Source organism: Lacerta agilis, chromosome 1 (assembly GCF_009819535.1).
Source record: "Lacerta agilis isolate rLacAgi1 chromosome 1, rLacAgi1.pri, whole genome shotgun sequence".
Classification (NCBI taxonomy): domain Eukaryota; kingdom Metazoa; phylum Chordata; class Lepidosauria; order Squamata; family Lacertidae; genus Lacerta; species Lacerta agilis.
In genome coordinates this window covers 80,372,486-80,386,641 of record NC_046312.1, presented here as the reverse complement: position 1 = coordinate 80,386,641, position 14,156 = coordinate 80,372,486, and the positions used below count along the sequence as shown (strand labels likewise).

The 14,156-nt window shown below is 50.0% G+C and overlaps 1 protein-coding gene across 1 annotated transcript; it reads left to right on the top strand.

Moving 5' to 3' along the window:
• Window positions 1-214: 214 nt before the first annotated feature.
• RTN4RL2 (reticulon 4 receptor like 2) lies at window positions 215-11,202 on the top strand. Its single transcript, XM_033158300.1, is given in 4 exon segments — window positions 215-320; window positions 7,702-7,899; window positions 7,902-8,176; window positions 9,076-11,202. Coding segments are annotated over 4 exon segments (1,302 nt in total). The 5' UTR covers window positions 215-289; the 3' UTR covers window positions 9,874-11,202.
• Window positions 11,203-14,156: the final 2,954 nt, after the last annotated feature.

Below are 14,156 nucleotides of genomic sequence, written 5' to 3'. Positions count from 1 at the left end.
CCTCGCCTTGCGCCCCGTCGCGCAGGAGCTTCTCTAGGGAGTCCCGGGACGCCGAGCGCGTTTGCTCTCCAGCTAGGACTTCCGAGGCGATCGCGACCCTCCCTGCCCCCCACCCACCCACCCACCCACCCACCCGCCGCCGCCGCCGCCGCGCTGCTGCTTTCTCCTCCCTCCTCCTCTTCTTCCTACTCCTCCTTGTCTCTTCGTTCATTCCTTTTCTTCTCCTGAGGTTTTGTCTGTCTTATTTTTTGCCGTTTTCTACCGTCCCTCCCCGAGCCTGCCTGGCACCATGCGGCTCCGTCTAGGACCCACCCTGTACGGTAAGTGAGGAGCACCCACCCCCCTCCAGCCCCTCATCCGTTTTCGGGAGGTCTAGAATGCGGGACACAAATGTTTTGATCGTGGGGGTGGGCGAGGAACAAGAACTTGGTGGGGGTTTTTTTATTAGGGGGCGGGGAGATGGGGAGAGAGAACGGGACCTCGCGTGTAAACTGGCTGTCAAAGCGAGGGGGGAATGGGGCAGGATCTGTCAGGAGTCCGTATGGGGGCTGTTCCTTTGAGTTCAAAAAGGAAAGAAAAAAGCGAAGCTTTATTTCCCGTCCCCTTGAGATGTCCCTTTTGAGAACACGGGAGATATCTCGTGGGAATATACACGCAGGCACACACGCGCAGGCACTCAGTTGCTTGCCCACTCCAGCCCCGAGGCGACCTTGAGGTGGCACCATTTCCAAAGGCGCTATTATGCTCGCGTGGACTGGAGATAATGGGCGTCTTCTGGGGCTGTCCAGTTATTCCCGTGCTTTGATTGTTCTGAAATAACTGCTCTTCCCCCATCCCGGTGCCTTAATAATGTGGAGGCACACAAGCACCACACACTAGCGATGATGTGCTGGCGAAGGACACCGTGTATGTGTATGTGTGTGTGAGAGAGAGAGAGAGAAAGAGAGCGCTACTCTACTGATGGTTTTAGAAAAACCATCTCGGATGGATAGCCCCAAGGAAGATTACAGGAGTGGTCTAATTTGCCTGCCTCAAAATTGCTCTGAAAGCCTCATTAGCAGCCCCCCTCCCATGCCACCTGAACAGGATTGTGCAACTTCTAGAGGGGTATCCGTTCCAAAGTGGCTCCAGAGGCCAGGAGGTGGGGTTCTGTAGGCATAGAGGAGTCTGGAGACCTTTCCCCCTCCAGCTCAGCAAGGCCAGTTCTCTTCTCCAGAGAGGTGAAGTGTCCCGAAGTTGGAAGGATGCGCACCGCCTCTTCTTGGCAGCATTGAGAGATTGACTCTAAAGGTGATGGACAGGGCCAGTGTGTGAGAGAGAGGGAGGGAGGGGGGGGGGAGAGAGAGACTGCAATGGGCTTCTCCATCTCTGGAGGGCCGATCAGTGCTGAATTCATAAAGGGACGGAGGATGTGCGCTGCCAGCGAATGAGGCAGGAGCCAAGGATTGGCAGGTGCTGCCAGATCTCCCTGTGCTGTCCTGCAGGACAGATGCATGGCCCGTGTGGGTCCCGGGATCAGGAGACCGGGCCAGAGTTCAGACGAGGCAATGGCCCTGCCTGGCTGGCTGGCTGGCTAGCTGGAGGGATGCCGGTGGCTTTCCGCTCTACTCTGCTTGTTGCCATTTATAGCCTGGCCCCCAATGGGTTACGCAACAACAGGCAGCTGCTTATTTTGGGGGTGTTAAATTATGGACGAAAGAGGAGTTGGGTTTGTTTTCAGCTTTATCCACGTCACCAGCCACGTCAGACCTGCTACCTCTGGCCCCTCCCAGGGACACTTGTCTTAACCCCCACAGCCTACGCACAACTGAGTTGTCATTTCTGATCTTAGCACCCACCATGGTTCCCCAGATTTAGGAGCAGGGCTTGAGTGTTGCTTGCCTTGGTGTCCGATCGCACATCAAGTAGCGCTTCCTGCCAGATCCTGCATTGGAACACGCAGGCACCCCAGCTCCTCAGATGGGTCCCTACCTTGGACAAACCTTGCTTGTCCTATGCAGCTCTGCCGATTCTGACACAGGATTCTATAAACATTGGAACATGCTACCTGGATCAGCTATACAGACAGCTGTAAACAAGGATATATGTGACCAGGGGTGAAAATCTGCACTCAGTGAGCTCCCCCATAGACCCATAGATCATGTCAACTTGTGGCTCCAGCGTTAAGCACCTAGGTCTAGAGCAGTGTTTTTCAACCTTTTTGGGCAAAGGCACACTTGTTTCATGAAAAAAATCACGAGGCACACCACCATTAGAAAATGTTAAAAAATTAACTCTGTGCCTATATTGACTATATATAAAGTAATTTTTCAATTTTTCCCATGGCACACCAGGCAACATCTCGCGGCACACTAGTGTGCCGCGGAACAGTGGTTGAAAAACACTGGTCTAGAGGCAAACCATGCGATATGGTGGTGGTGAGAGGGAATCTGTGGCATTCTGGAGTACATTATTATGATTATGATTTATTTATTTATTTATTTCCATCTGACTGGATAGTATGCACAGATCTTTTGTAAGCACATATCTTCTGATTCAGTTTATCCTTTTAATTTCAAAGTTAATTTTCTCCATGTTCCCCTTTTCTTGTAATCTACACTGCAAACATAAAGAGAAAGTTCAGTGCTGGGGGAGGGGGAACCCTCCCCAATACAACAATAGCTAGGTAGGCTGAGCCTGCCCACTGTTTGCCTCCACCTTGAAACCAGGCCAGTAAACAGATATGTGAAGCCCTGACCACATTCAACCCCATGGGGATGGAAGGAAAGAGAATTCAATTCCCTCCGTGAATGGAATCACACTGGAGGGCCAATTCCTTGACTTTTCGTTCCCAGAGTGGCCTATTGCCACTCTAACTGCAAATAGGTTGGCAACCCACAAGTCAGATGGCACCCCTCTCGGGTCTGGTTCTGTTCAGGCTGCCAATCCTCCAGCTCCCAGCTGCCAATCCTTCCTGTAAGGGGTAAGCAAAGGCTCTTTCCAAAAGAGCAGTAATGCTACATAGTAAGGGAGAGTTCTGGTGTGTTAAGATGGGAACCGACACTTGATTGATGGAGCACCAGCACTGCTGCTATCACGGCATGCTGGGCCCTGACCTGGCGCCAACACATTTAAAAAGATCTCCAAGGTTCAGAACAGAGGCTGGTGGGGAAAGCGACGGGATGATGAACTCGAAAGGCTGACACAAAACAAGGCCCATTGAATATAGCCACCTTTTCAGGAGAGAGCCCTTTGCACCCACTATTTGAGTATTCATCAGGATGCTATTTGTTTATTTAAAAAAAAAAGATTTGAGAACCTTTAAACATAGTTGACTTTTCCAGCATTAAAACTTTGGAGATCAGCATTACTTTATTCTGGCGGAGGAAGACAAAACCAACAGCTGGCAGCTAAAGGAGCAGATAGGCCGGCCTCTCTCTCTCTCTCTCTCCTCTCTCTCCTCTCCTCTCTCGGATCTCTCTCATCTCTCTCCTCTCCTCTCTCTCTCTCTCTTAAAGCCAGGGTAGCTGTACAGCATCTAGAGGAGGGAGGGCACAGCTGTGAGAAGAGGCTCTCCCCCTGGGTGGATCCCAGTCAATACCATGCCCTGATTTTTAGAAGAGATGTTCAGCCTGGAGGAAAGGTGGTCGGGTGTGTGTTTCTGTAGTTCCTCTCTGCTTGAGAGAGAGCAGGTTCCTCATGAGCTGCAAGGGATCAAGAGGTGGAGGTCAAGATAGGCAGGAAATGGTGTCCCTTAAGAAGCCAGACTTTCTGCAAGAACTGGAAATACTGTCTCATTTCATTCCCTTCCTCCTGGGATTAAGAGCACATCTACTGCCATTGATTTCACTCCTACCTCTTGAGTTAAAAATTGGAGCCAATCTAGCTGTGGATCTCAGGTCAGACCATGCTTTCAGTTTTTAAGTGGTGGTAGAAAGTTCTGTATTAATCCTCCCCCTTCCAAGTTCTTCCTGGCTAGTAGACACAGATCTGATCTATTTTCGGTTTTGATTATTTGTTACCATTTTATCCTGCCTTTCCCTCAGTGAGCTGATTCTCCTCTCTTATCCCCACAACAACCCCTGTGAGGCAAAGTTAGGGCTGGGGGAAAAGGGACTGACCCAAAGCCACCCATTTTGCAGGCCACTACGGGGTTGTGTTGCCCAGTTGGGGGAAAGCAACCCATCCCGTCCCAGCATCCCACCCCAACTCTTCTTCCTTTCAACTAGTCCGGGAACTGAGTCTGCCTGGCAGGGTGTCCCACCTCCTTCCTTCCTTCCTTCCTTCCTCTGTGTGCCCCGTATTAATGAAGGAAGGCCCTCATGTGCACATTCACAAGGCAGCAGGTTGAGGGAGATGGCAGGCTCTGCTTCCAGCTTCCTCACCTCTGCCTTGGAATCCTGCTGCATGTGAGTGACCCATGCCCCAGCCTGTTCCTTTCCATCATGGGGCAAGTTGTTCCTGTGCCTTCCCAAGGGAGTGGTAAAATCCATCCATAACAGTGTGTTTAAAAGCTAGAGTGCATTGAGGAGCTTGTGCTATTCGTAGTACGGACTGGAAATCCTCTCACAAGGTTAATGAACAGTTGGTGAAGTTTTCTTCTGAGGGAAGGATCAAGGGGTTTTAAATCTCAGGAGAAGCAGTTTAGGAGGGAGAAAACGTCTTTAAGAGCGGGGGTGGGGTGCTGCTGGTGTCGGCTTGGATGGGGATTACAGGGCACACATTCTTAGTGCCCTAGCCAAGAACAGAAGCATCTCCTCTCATTGCAGTTCAGCAACAAGGGTAGTAAAATAGCTTTTTTTTTTTTTTTGGTCTCGTACAAATGCGCTCGGTCTTGTCTGAGTCGTTCAGCTTTTCACCTTGAAAATTATGAATGAGCACCTCTTGCATTTGCTGGGGTGGGGGAAGGAATTGAAGCAAAGCGTTTCCCCCATACGATGATGATTTGTGGGGGGATCAGGTTGGAGAGGGGACCGGGAAGGTAACTGTGGGTGGGCAATTCCTGAGAATATTGGGGAAGTGTAGGGTGGGTGGAACTGAGAAGGAATTTGCTGTGAAAACCCCCATGAGATTCAAGGTTGGGGGGGTGTGAGAGTTGGCTGGGGTGGGGCATAGGGAGGTCAGCAGTATCTAGAACTTGCCTGCAAGCCTCCCTTCCCCCTAAGATGAGGCAGAGAGGCCAGAGGCTTTTATGGGGAGAGATGTGGAGCTTCCAATCCCTTTCCCCTCTGCTTTTTTCTCTGCCCAAGCTCCAGCGAAAAGCCACAGGCCTGAATTATGGATGAGACTCCTTGGTTACAGCCGCACCAGAGAGAGAGAGAGAGAGAGAGAGAGAGAGAGGAGTCCAGAGACAAGAGGCAGCAGTCAACATTAGTAGCAGCTGCAGCTCCCTCTCTTCTCTGCCCCCGCCCCTCTGTTCAAGATAAAGGCCTTTTCCCTGTCTCCCTTGAGGGAAAACTGGCCTGCCATTATTGGAGGAAATGGCCACTGCTGATGGCACTGAGGAACATAGGCTTCCTTCCACACCACCCCAGGGTTTAGGGAGAAAGGGAGCTGTTTAGCAGGAAGGGAGCAAGGAGGTCAGGGCAGATTTCCTTCCCTACTTCAGGTGTGTGTGAAAAACAGTTCCTAAAACCAAACAGAACTCCGCCTCACGTGTCTCTTGGGTTGTGGAGCATGCATGGTTGCTGCCGACTGAAAGCCATGCTTTTGGAGCTATAAAGCGACATGTATTTTGGTGACTATCAGTTCTGTAATTTGATTCACAACCTGAATCCCAGTCCTGCCTGTGTCATATCCTGCCAAAGTTGTGCCTGTTATTGTCACAAAACCACCCATCAGTTAAAAAAAAAAAAGGTGGGGGGGAGACGCTCCTTTCCTTTCCTTTCCTTTCCTTGACATGGCATATGTTATGTAAGTTAGGACTTTATTTGTTGTTGAAAATTTATGTTTCTATGCTACCGGCTTGCAGTAATAGTCCAAAACTGAGAGCAAACAGAATTCTTTAAAAACTGGGAAAAGGGGGAAGAATTGGATCCTGTGTGGATTGGGGGGGCAGCAGCATCTCATCTTGGCATCTGTTAGCAGCTGTCTTGTCCCAGTGGCCATTTGGCCTGCCCCCAACCCCCTTGTGTGCCTGCCCTGTTTAACTGGGTCAGTGCAAGACGTCTGCTTATAATCTTAAAGCAAAAGGAGGGGTGGGGCAGGGGGGTACTGGCCTTCTCACGTGCCACACTTGTGAATCTCCTGGCCTGTGGAGTGAAACCCTGCCTTAAAGAATTCTGAACGCTGGGATTTGTAAAGGGTTGCTGGGAATTATAATGCCATGAGGAGGAAACTGCAGTGCCCAGAATTTTTTGAGGTGGTGAAATGGGCTTAATTTGTGCTTAGTGTGTACGCTACCCCTATCTCCCATCTATGACTGGTGTAGCCAAAGGGAGGCTTTTCCCAGTATGCTTCATGCGAGTCCCAAAACAGTGAACGTATCAAAGCTATAAAGTTAAGCTGGCGGAGGCGTGTGTGATTTCAGGTGTCTCTTATTGAAGGGACATGGGGACTGTCATATTCCTGCCCTGGGTGGGTGGCGGGGGGAGGGAATTTACAATGTTGTTGATGCTGGTAGAGATGGAGCTGCCTGTGTCGAAGCATTCTGGGTGTTGGAGAGGCTCCTTGAAGGACTCCTGCGTTTGTGCGGAGCTTGTCATGAGCAGCATGGAGGCTGGGGAGAGTGGGAAGGCAGCGTAGGCCCGCGTGGAGGTGGTGTGAACTACCGAAACGGCGCATCGGCAGCTTGTGTTACTCGTTTGCCATGTCACACTGCCCACACACATGCATGCAGAGGTTGGGGGCCATGCACACTTGCACGGGGAGGAGGGGTGCTCACGTGAGAAATTGCGTGCGAAGGATCACAACTTTGGCTCTCTTGCCTAGGGGAGCATGCCTCCTCATGTGGATTACGCCTCGCAGGGTTGCCAGCTTTGGTAACTTGTGAGTCTCACAGTTTGGGATCTCTCTCTCTCTCTGCATCGCAGCTCTTGAAAAGTGGGAGGATTTTGGCTTTCTTTCTCCTCTTTTCTTTTAAATCAAAGTAATAGCCAGTAAATCAAAGGTAAATAGCTGGAAAATGTAAGTGACCCATCAAGAACACATTGTTGACATTCTGTTTGATCTTTCAAAATCATGTTTTTTTAACTGGAAGCCTGACAACTGGGTAGTATGTGTGTATTGTGGGGGGAGTACTAAGAGAGCTAGTGTGGTGTAGTGGTTAGAGCAGGGGCGGGATGATGATGAAGATGAGGAGGAGGAGAATAATGGAACTACAGCTGTAGTTTTTGGACTACAGCACCCATCTTCCCTAGCTTGCAGGACCAGTGGTCAGGGGGTGATGGGGATCGTAGTCCAAAAACAGCTGGAGACCCAAGGTTTGAGAAACCCTGTTTTAAATGAGTGGGAAACTTATTGCCTTCCAGATGTCATTGGACTCCAACTCCCAGTAGCCCCAGCTAGCATGTCCAGTAGTCCAGGATAATGGGAGTTAATAGTCCAACAAAATCTAGACAGCCACAGCTTCCCCAGCCCAGCTTTAAATAAATAGCTGTCTTGAAATAGCAATGCAGTGGGTGGACAGGGAAGGCAGGACCACTCCTAGGATATTCCACATAAGGGCGGGTGTTGATGGTTGCTGAAGGAAGCATCTCATTGCCTGTCCTTCTCTGCTTCCAGGCTTGGCTCCCACCTTCCTGCTCCTGTTGGCCTTTCCTCTGGTGGCCGCCATGTGCCCCATGCTTTGCACCTGCTACTTTTCTCCGCCCACGGTCAGCTGCCAGGCGAACAACTTCTCCTCGGTGCCACGGGTCCTGCCCGCCAATGCTCAGCGCCTCTTCCTGCAGAACAACCTGATTGGGACCCTGCGGCCCGGCATGTTGGGCCGAGCCTCATCACCCTTTGGCTCTACTCCAACAACATCTCCTCCATCCAGCCGGGCACCTTCCGCCACCTCCAAGCTCTGGAGTGGCTGGACCTGGGGGACAACCGCAATTTGCGCACCCTGGATGCAGACACTTTCCGCGGGCTGGAGCGGCTGCAGTCTCTGCACCTGTACCGCTGCCAGCTGAGCAGCTTGCCGACCACCATCTTCCGTAACCTCTTCAGCCTCCAATACCTCTACCTTCAGGAGAACAACCTGCTTTGCCTGCAGGTGAGCCAGAGTGCTTGGTTGTGGGTTAGCGTGGAACTTGGGCCACTGCCTCTGGCCTCTAGGGGGAGTTTGTTCCCAGGTGGGCTATGGAGGTATGGACCCCTTTCTCCTCTGGCGGCCCTCTGGGCTTAAGTTCCTTTTGACCTTGTGGGGCATATTCTCAAGGAAGATGATGGGAGTGGGAAGGAAGAAAAATGACTAGCAGTGGAGCCTGAGGACAGATGGGGAATTCCTCTGAGTTTCCAGCAAGCGGATGGATAGGAGAGCATCTCACTGGGCAGAACAGGGAGGTGGGTTGATAAGGCAAGGTGTGACATGTTTCCAGATAGATGGTTTAAGATGTGCCTTCTGAGAGGGCAAATGGAGGCCTCTCCACCATTTCTCTCTGAACACCGGCAAGGAACTGGTGTGCCACTCAGCCTTCCACCCCCACATGGCTGGTCCTCCCCTGAAGGCAGGTTCTCTGTGCCCTGCCAGCGACTCACTTAAAAACCACATGCCTATCCGGCCTGGGCGCGCTGTGGCTTAAGAGTAGGGGAGCTGCAGCCTGGCCTGCAGCAGCAAAAATGCATTTGCAGATCATGCCTCAGTGCTTCAAGCCACATCCTTAGCGGGGGAGGGCAAAGTTTGTGGGTGGGGGACTTGGGAGCCAGCCTGTATCATTTCCTCAACCAAAGCGCAGGAGTCAACTTCCTCATAAACTCTGGCTTTGCGTCAGGCAGTAAATCCTGTGTAGCTGTGTGGGAGAGATCTGGAAAGGTGGCGAGACAGCAATGGATGTCTACAGTCTTGAGTTGACAATCAGTCTAGAATCTTCCATCTGTAGGAAGAGGCCTTTGGGGCTGTTCCTTTTGCCAGCGGTGTCTTCACAGCTTGTCCTTTCTTCCTCCATCTCCCAGGACGACCTTTTTGTGGATCTGGCAAACCTGAGCCACCTTTTCCTGCATGGCAACAAGATCTGGCAGCTTTCCGAGAACGTCTTCCGGGGCCTGTCTGGATTAGACCGCCTGTTGCTGCACAGGAACCGCCTGCATGCCGTTCCAACTTGGGCCTTCCGCGATCTGGGCAAGCTCACCATCCTGTACTTGTTCAACAACAGCCTGACCACCCTCTCTGGGGACACCCTCTCAGACTTGCCGTCCTTGGAGTTCCTACGCCTCAACAACAACCCGTGGGCCTGCGACTGCCGGGCCCGATCCCTCTGGGCCTGGTTCCAGCGCACGCGCGTCTCCGTCTCGGACGTCATATGCACTTCTCCGGCTGACCGCGTAGGGCGCGACATGCGCCGCCTCAACGAAACGGCCTTCCGGGGCTGCCCACCGGGCAACCACCACCCTGTAGGCTTTGACTGGGGTTGCAGGCCCGAGTGGGAGAATGGAGCTGCTCACCCCCACCCCCACCCCCGCCCTCACTCCAATGGCTCGTCCAGTCACCTCTATGGCCTCGGGGGGTCGCCTCCCGCCGACCCTTCCTCCTTCTACAGGGACTTGCCGGCGAATGACATCCGCAGCCCCAAGTATGACCCACCCACGGAGGACGGCTACTGGGGGGGCTATGGCAACGAAGAAGGGGGGCAGCTGAAAAAGGGGTGCCCGGGACCTGGCTGTTCTTCTCTGGACTCTGGAGGTATCAGGATTGGCTTCCTGTTGCTTCCCTTTCCCTGGCTGCTGATGCTTTGGGGACCTTCCTGGTTTTGACAATGGAGGGTGGCTGCTTTGCTGGATGCTAAGCTGCCTTTTGAGAACTGACTCTCTGGGAGATCCAAGCCAGGATGGGTCCCACCCAGCGCTTAGCTGAGGCCAAAGGGATTAAGCTTCCTCCTGCTACAGGGACAAAGGGAGACTAGATCTGTTGTTGCTGCTGCTTTCCTGGCCATTTGTGAGACTTAACACTGGAGCCACTTTCTGGGTGGTATCTGACATATTTTGTGAACATATGGCAAGAGACCCCCTTTTTATTTCTGGGGTGTTGCATAATTCCGCTAAAGATGTTCCCTTAATGCTACTGCTATCCAGGGCTGTTACGAGGCCTTCTGTGTTTTCCATATCCTGGAAACAGCAGGGATCTCTTCTGTGCATGACAAGGAAGTGCGGAATGAATGAGGATCTGATCTTCAGAGTTTCTGTTCTTTCTTCAGTATCCTACCATGCACATAAGTGCCTGTGTTGTCCAATCAGATAGGATATCTCAACTCAGAAAAGAAATACCATTCTCCTCCTGAGCCGCAGAAGGCTACAGGAATCTTGGGCCCTTGTCACTCTTGACTCCTCCCCCATTATTTGGTATATGTTTTGGGGTTTTTAGTTTAAACACCAGGGGACCAACTCACATAATCAGTTCAGGTAATAATTACCAAGTGCAATGTTTCACTGGGTAATCTAATCTTCATTGGCAGGGATAGTGTCTACATGATGATGAAAGTGGCTGTGTTGGCTCTTCCATACTACCAAGTCTTAGGCAACAGTTGCAGTTATCTCATGATAAACACAATCATGTGAATTGGCCCTTGCTCATAACTGCTGGTCTTCATTTTTTGTGTGGCTGTGTCCTCTCCCCACCCCACCCCTGGTGACTCCATGTCTTTCCCTGCCCCTATTTTCCCTTGGAAAAAAGGCCAAAAATTGGTTGGTTGGAGAACTATTAAACTATTTTAGTATGGCTTGGTGGACTTGGTCACTCAAGGAAGTTTGTAATGGGATACGCAGAGAGAACCATTATGAGGTGTAAGAAATCCGTAATAGTTGGCTGACTGGAAGTTAACTGAAAATGAATGAGTAGGTCATTCTTCTGTCAAAGGTTGCTCATTTCTCACTACACATTCTTGTATGGATACTTCCTGCAGTAGCCCTTAAGCCAGTCATTTGGTTGTTGAAAGAGATCCAGTCCATTCATCCATGGTTTCTTCAGAAATTCCGTTATTGCAACTGGGTCTTCACTCGTATTGAAGTTGTGGCCTATGTCTGCTGCTGTGTAACCTGCGTTTGCTGCAGAGTGCTACACTTGACAAAGAAACACAACTGAGTCCAGCTTCCCAACGTGTGCCTTTTCTTACACAAGTGTTCTCATAATCACATGTTTACTTTATAAAGGTGTACCTGCTTAAAACAGGCCCCAGAGCTTGGAACAAGGTCTCCTTTCAGATACATTCGTCCACAGGTCTTTCTGGGCTTAATTGGGTTGAAACGGCCTCTACTTCTGTCTTAGTCTGGTGCATAGCTTATTTACAATACTTATTTATATGCTGCCTTTCAGCAGAAAGTTAGCAAAGTGGTTTACAAAGCAAAACTGGACAACAATTAATACACCCTAACTCTAAAGCTTTGGCTACACTTTATAATCCGCTCTCTTCCATCAGTTGAATGTTACTTGAAGGCCTCATTGGATAAATTCCAGCAGTGGATTATTTTCACAAATCCTAGAGATAGAGGCTTCAGAGATGCTGATGGGAAGGAAGACCTGAAGCCATCTCCTGTTGCTGTTGTAGCCTGGTTGGCCATATAGTGTGGTCCTGGAAGTGTTGTTGCATATATAGCCCAAGAGGTTAGTGTCCGAAAGAGCTAGGGTAATATAAAATCTGGCTGGGACACAGCAATTTGGAATAAATTACCGGCAGCAAAAACGAGTATTGTAGCATAAAACCCAAACACATTTATTTTGGCAATACTCCTTAAAGGTTTATGCTTCCACAAGGGAAGTGATTGCCACCAACTTGGATGGCTTTAAAAGATGATTAGATAAATCCATGGAGGATAAAGCTATCAATGGCTACTAACCCTGATGGCTACGCTGTTCCTCGACTACTGTCAAAGGCAGTATGCCTCTGAATAGCAGTTTCTGGAAGATGCAGGAGAGGAGAGTGCTGTTGTGCTCAGTTCCTGCTTTTGGGTTTGCCACAGACATCTGGTTGGCCACTGTGAGAACAGGATACTGGACTAGATAGGCCACTGACTTGATAAAGTGGGTGGGCTCTTACGTTCTTAGGCTGTAATAAATGTGTTATAGTCTTTGAGGGGTTGGATGGACCCTTAGCCTGTTTAGCAGCAAGAGCAACACACCCTGCTACCTCCACTGAAAGTTGCTTCTATTAGCAATGTGGAGCATAGAGAGAGGAAGCTATGTCAAGAGGGAAGGTCCTCATAAGGCAGGGTTGGAGAACCTGGTCCTCCTGATGTTGAGGGTCTTCAACTCCTGCCAGCCTGCCAATGGGTAGGAATGAGGAGCGTTGTAGTCCAACAACATCTAGAGAGCTACAGGTTTCTCATCACAAGGTTTTCCCCATGGGTGTCTGAAAGGGTCATAGCTTTGGTGGAAAAGAATCATTTCCTTTTCAGAGCATCCTAATAATTGTTCTGGCCCACCCTGAGGAAAGATGGCCTCCTCTCAGATTGAAGGGAGAGCCCTTCCAGTCCTGGAATGGGCATCAGGTGTTCAGAACGCCAGTAGCACTTACCTCCCTTTTCCTGAGCTCTTATTCCTGTTTATACAGTGGTACCTTGGTTACAAACGCTTCGGGTTACAAACACTTCGGATTACAAACTCCACTAACCCAGAGTAGTACCTCAGGCTGAGAACTTTGCCCCAGGATGAGAATGGAAATCGTGCAGCAGTGGCGCAGCGACGGCAGGAGGCCCCAATTAGCGAAAGCACGACTCAGGTTAAGAACAGTTTCAGGTAAGAACGGACCTCCGGAACGTATTAAGTTCGTAACCCAAGGTACCACTGTACACAGTTATTGTATATGTTTTGGATACAAATACTTGTACAGGATTAATATTCTAAACAGAAAGGCTTGTCATTGATAATTGGAAGGGGATCAAAAATCGTCTTTTAGGATGCCGTGTTAAATTGAAAATATTCAGTGTTGGTATTCCTCACACGGTTTCTCTTTTAAAAAGGACATGTTCTGCTTCATTCTTTTGATTATTTGCCGAGAGTGTCCTCCTTTGGCAACATGATATGCTTTTAAAAAAATAACATTTTCCTCCTTTCTTGTCCCCATTCCCCTGTTAAGTTTGCCAGCTAGAGAACTATCTGCATCTTAAAACTCTCCAAGTCTCTGCAACCATTTGGGGTGCCCCCCCTTTTTATTTTTATTTTCGAAATAGGCTGCAAGTATGTTTTGTAAAGATAGGAGTGATCCCAACCTTCCTAAAATAAAAATTCAATAGAGCCCTGGGGTATGTGTTCAGGGAGAGTGTGGATCAGGTGGCTGGCACCAGAATGCTTGGCTTTATAGTGCTTAATATTGCCCTCGGGTGCCTGCAAATTGTGATAGAGAGAGATGGTGCTAGAGAGGCTCTTCTTTAATATGTGGAAGAAGGGCGGGGTTGGGGTTGAAGCAGCAAGAAGAGCGTGTATATTATCCCACTCTGAGGGCAGCAGCTTTCTTAATTTAACTTCACATAAGGGAGAGAGAGGATGTTAGAGCTGGAAGAGTGGGTTATTTTTAGCAGGTAGAAGGCTGCTCGTAGCCGAAGTTAAATGTGAGAGTACAGGTGTGGGGTATGCGTGTGTGTGTGTGTGTGTGTGTGTATGTGTTGTCCTGAGGCAGGTTAAATAGGCAGGTCCATTGAAAAGGATTTAGGAGCTGGAAGGTGAGGAGAATTGAACACACACACACACACACACACACACACACAGAGAGAGAGAGAGAGTTGGGGTGACTGAGCACAGAACCAGCTCTCTGGTGTTCCTGTGGAAGGGTGGGCGAGGAAGTGAATGAGTATGAAGTTAGGGTTAATTGGCAGGGGTGCAGGCAAAGGCCAGAGCTGCAGCGAGGGCCATGCTGAGCCGTGAAACGGGAGGAAAGTGCCATTAAATTCTGCCAGCAAGACTCCAGCGGGCTCAGTCTTTCCAGGTCAGGTAATTATCCTTGTGAAATATTCATGACCCCTTATCCCAGATGCTATTTCAGAGCAGCAGGGGGGGGGGAGAGAGGGATGTGAGAATGAAGGCTCGGGAAGATACAAACACACATACG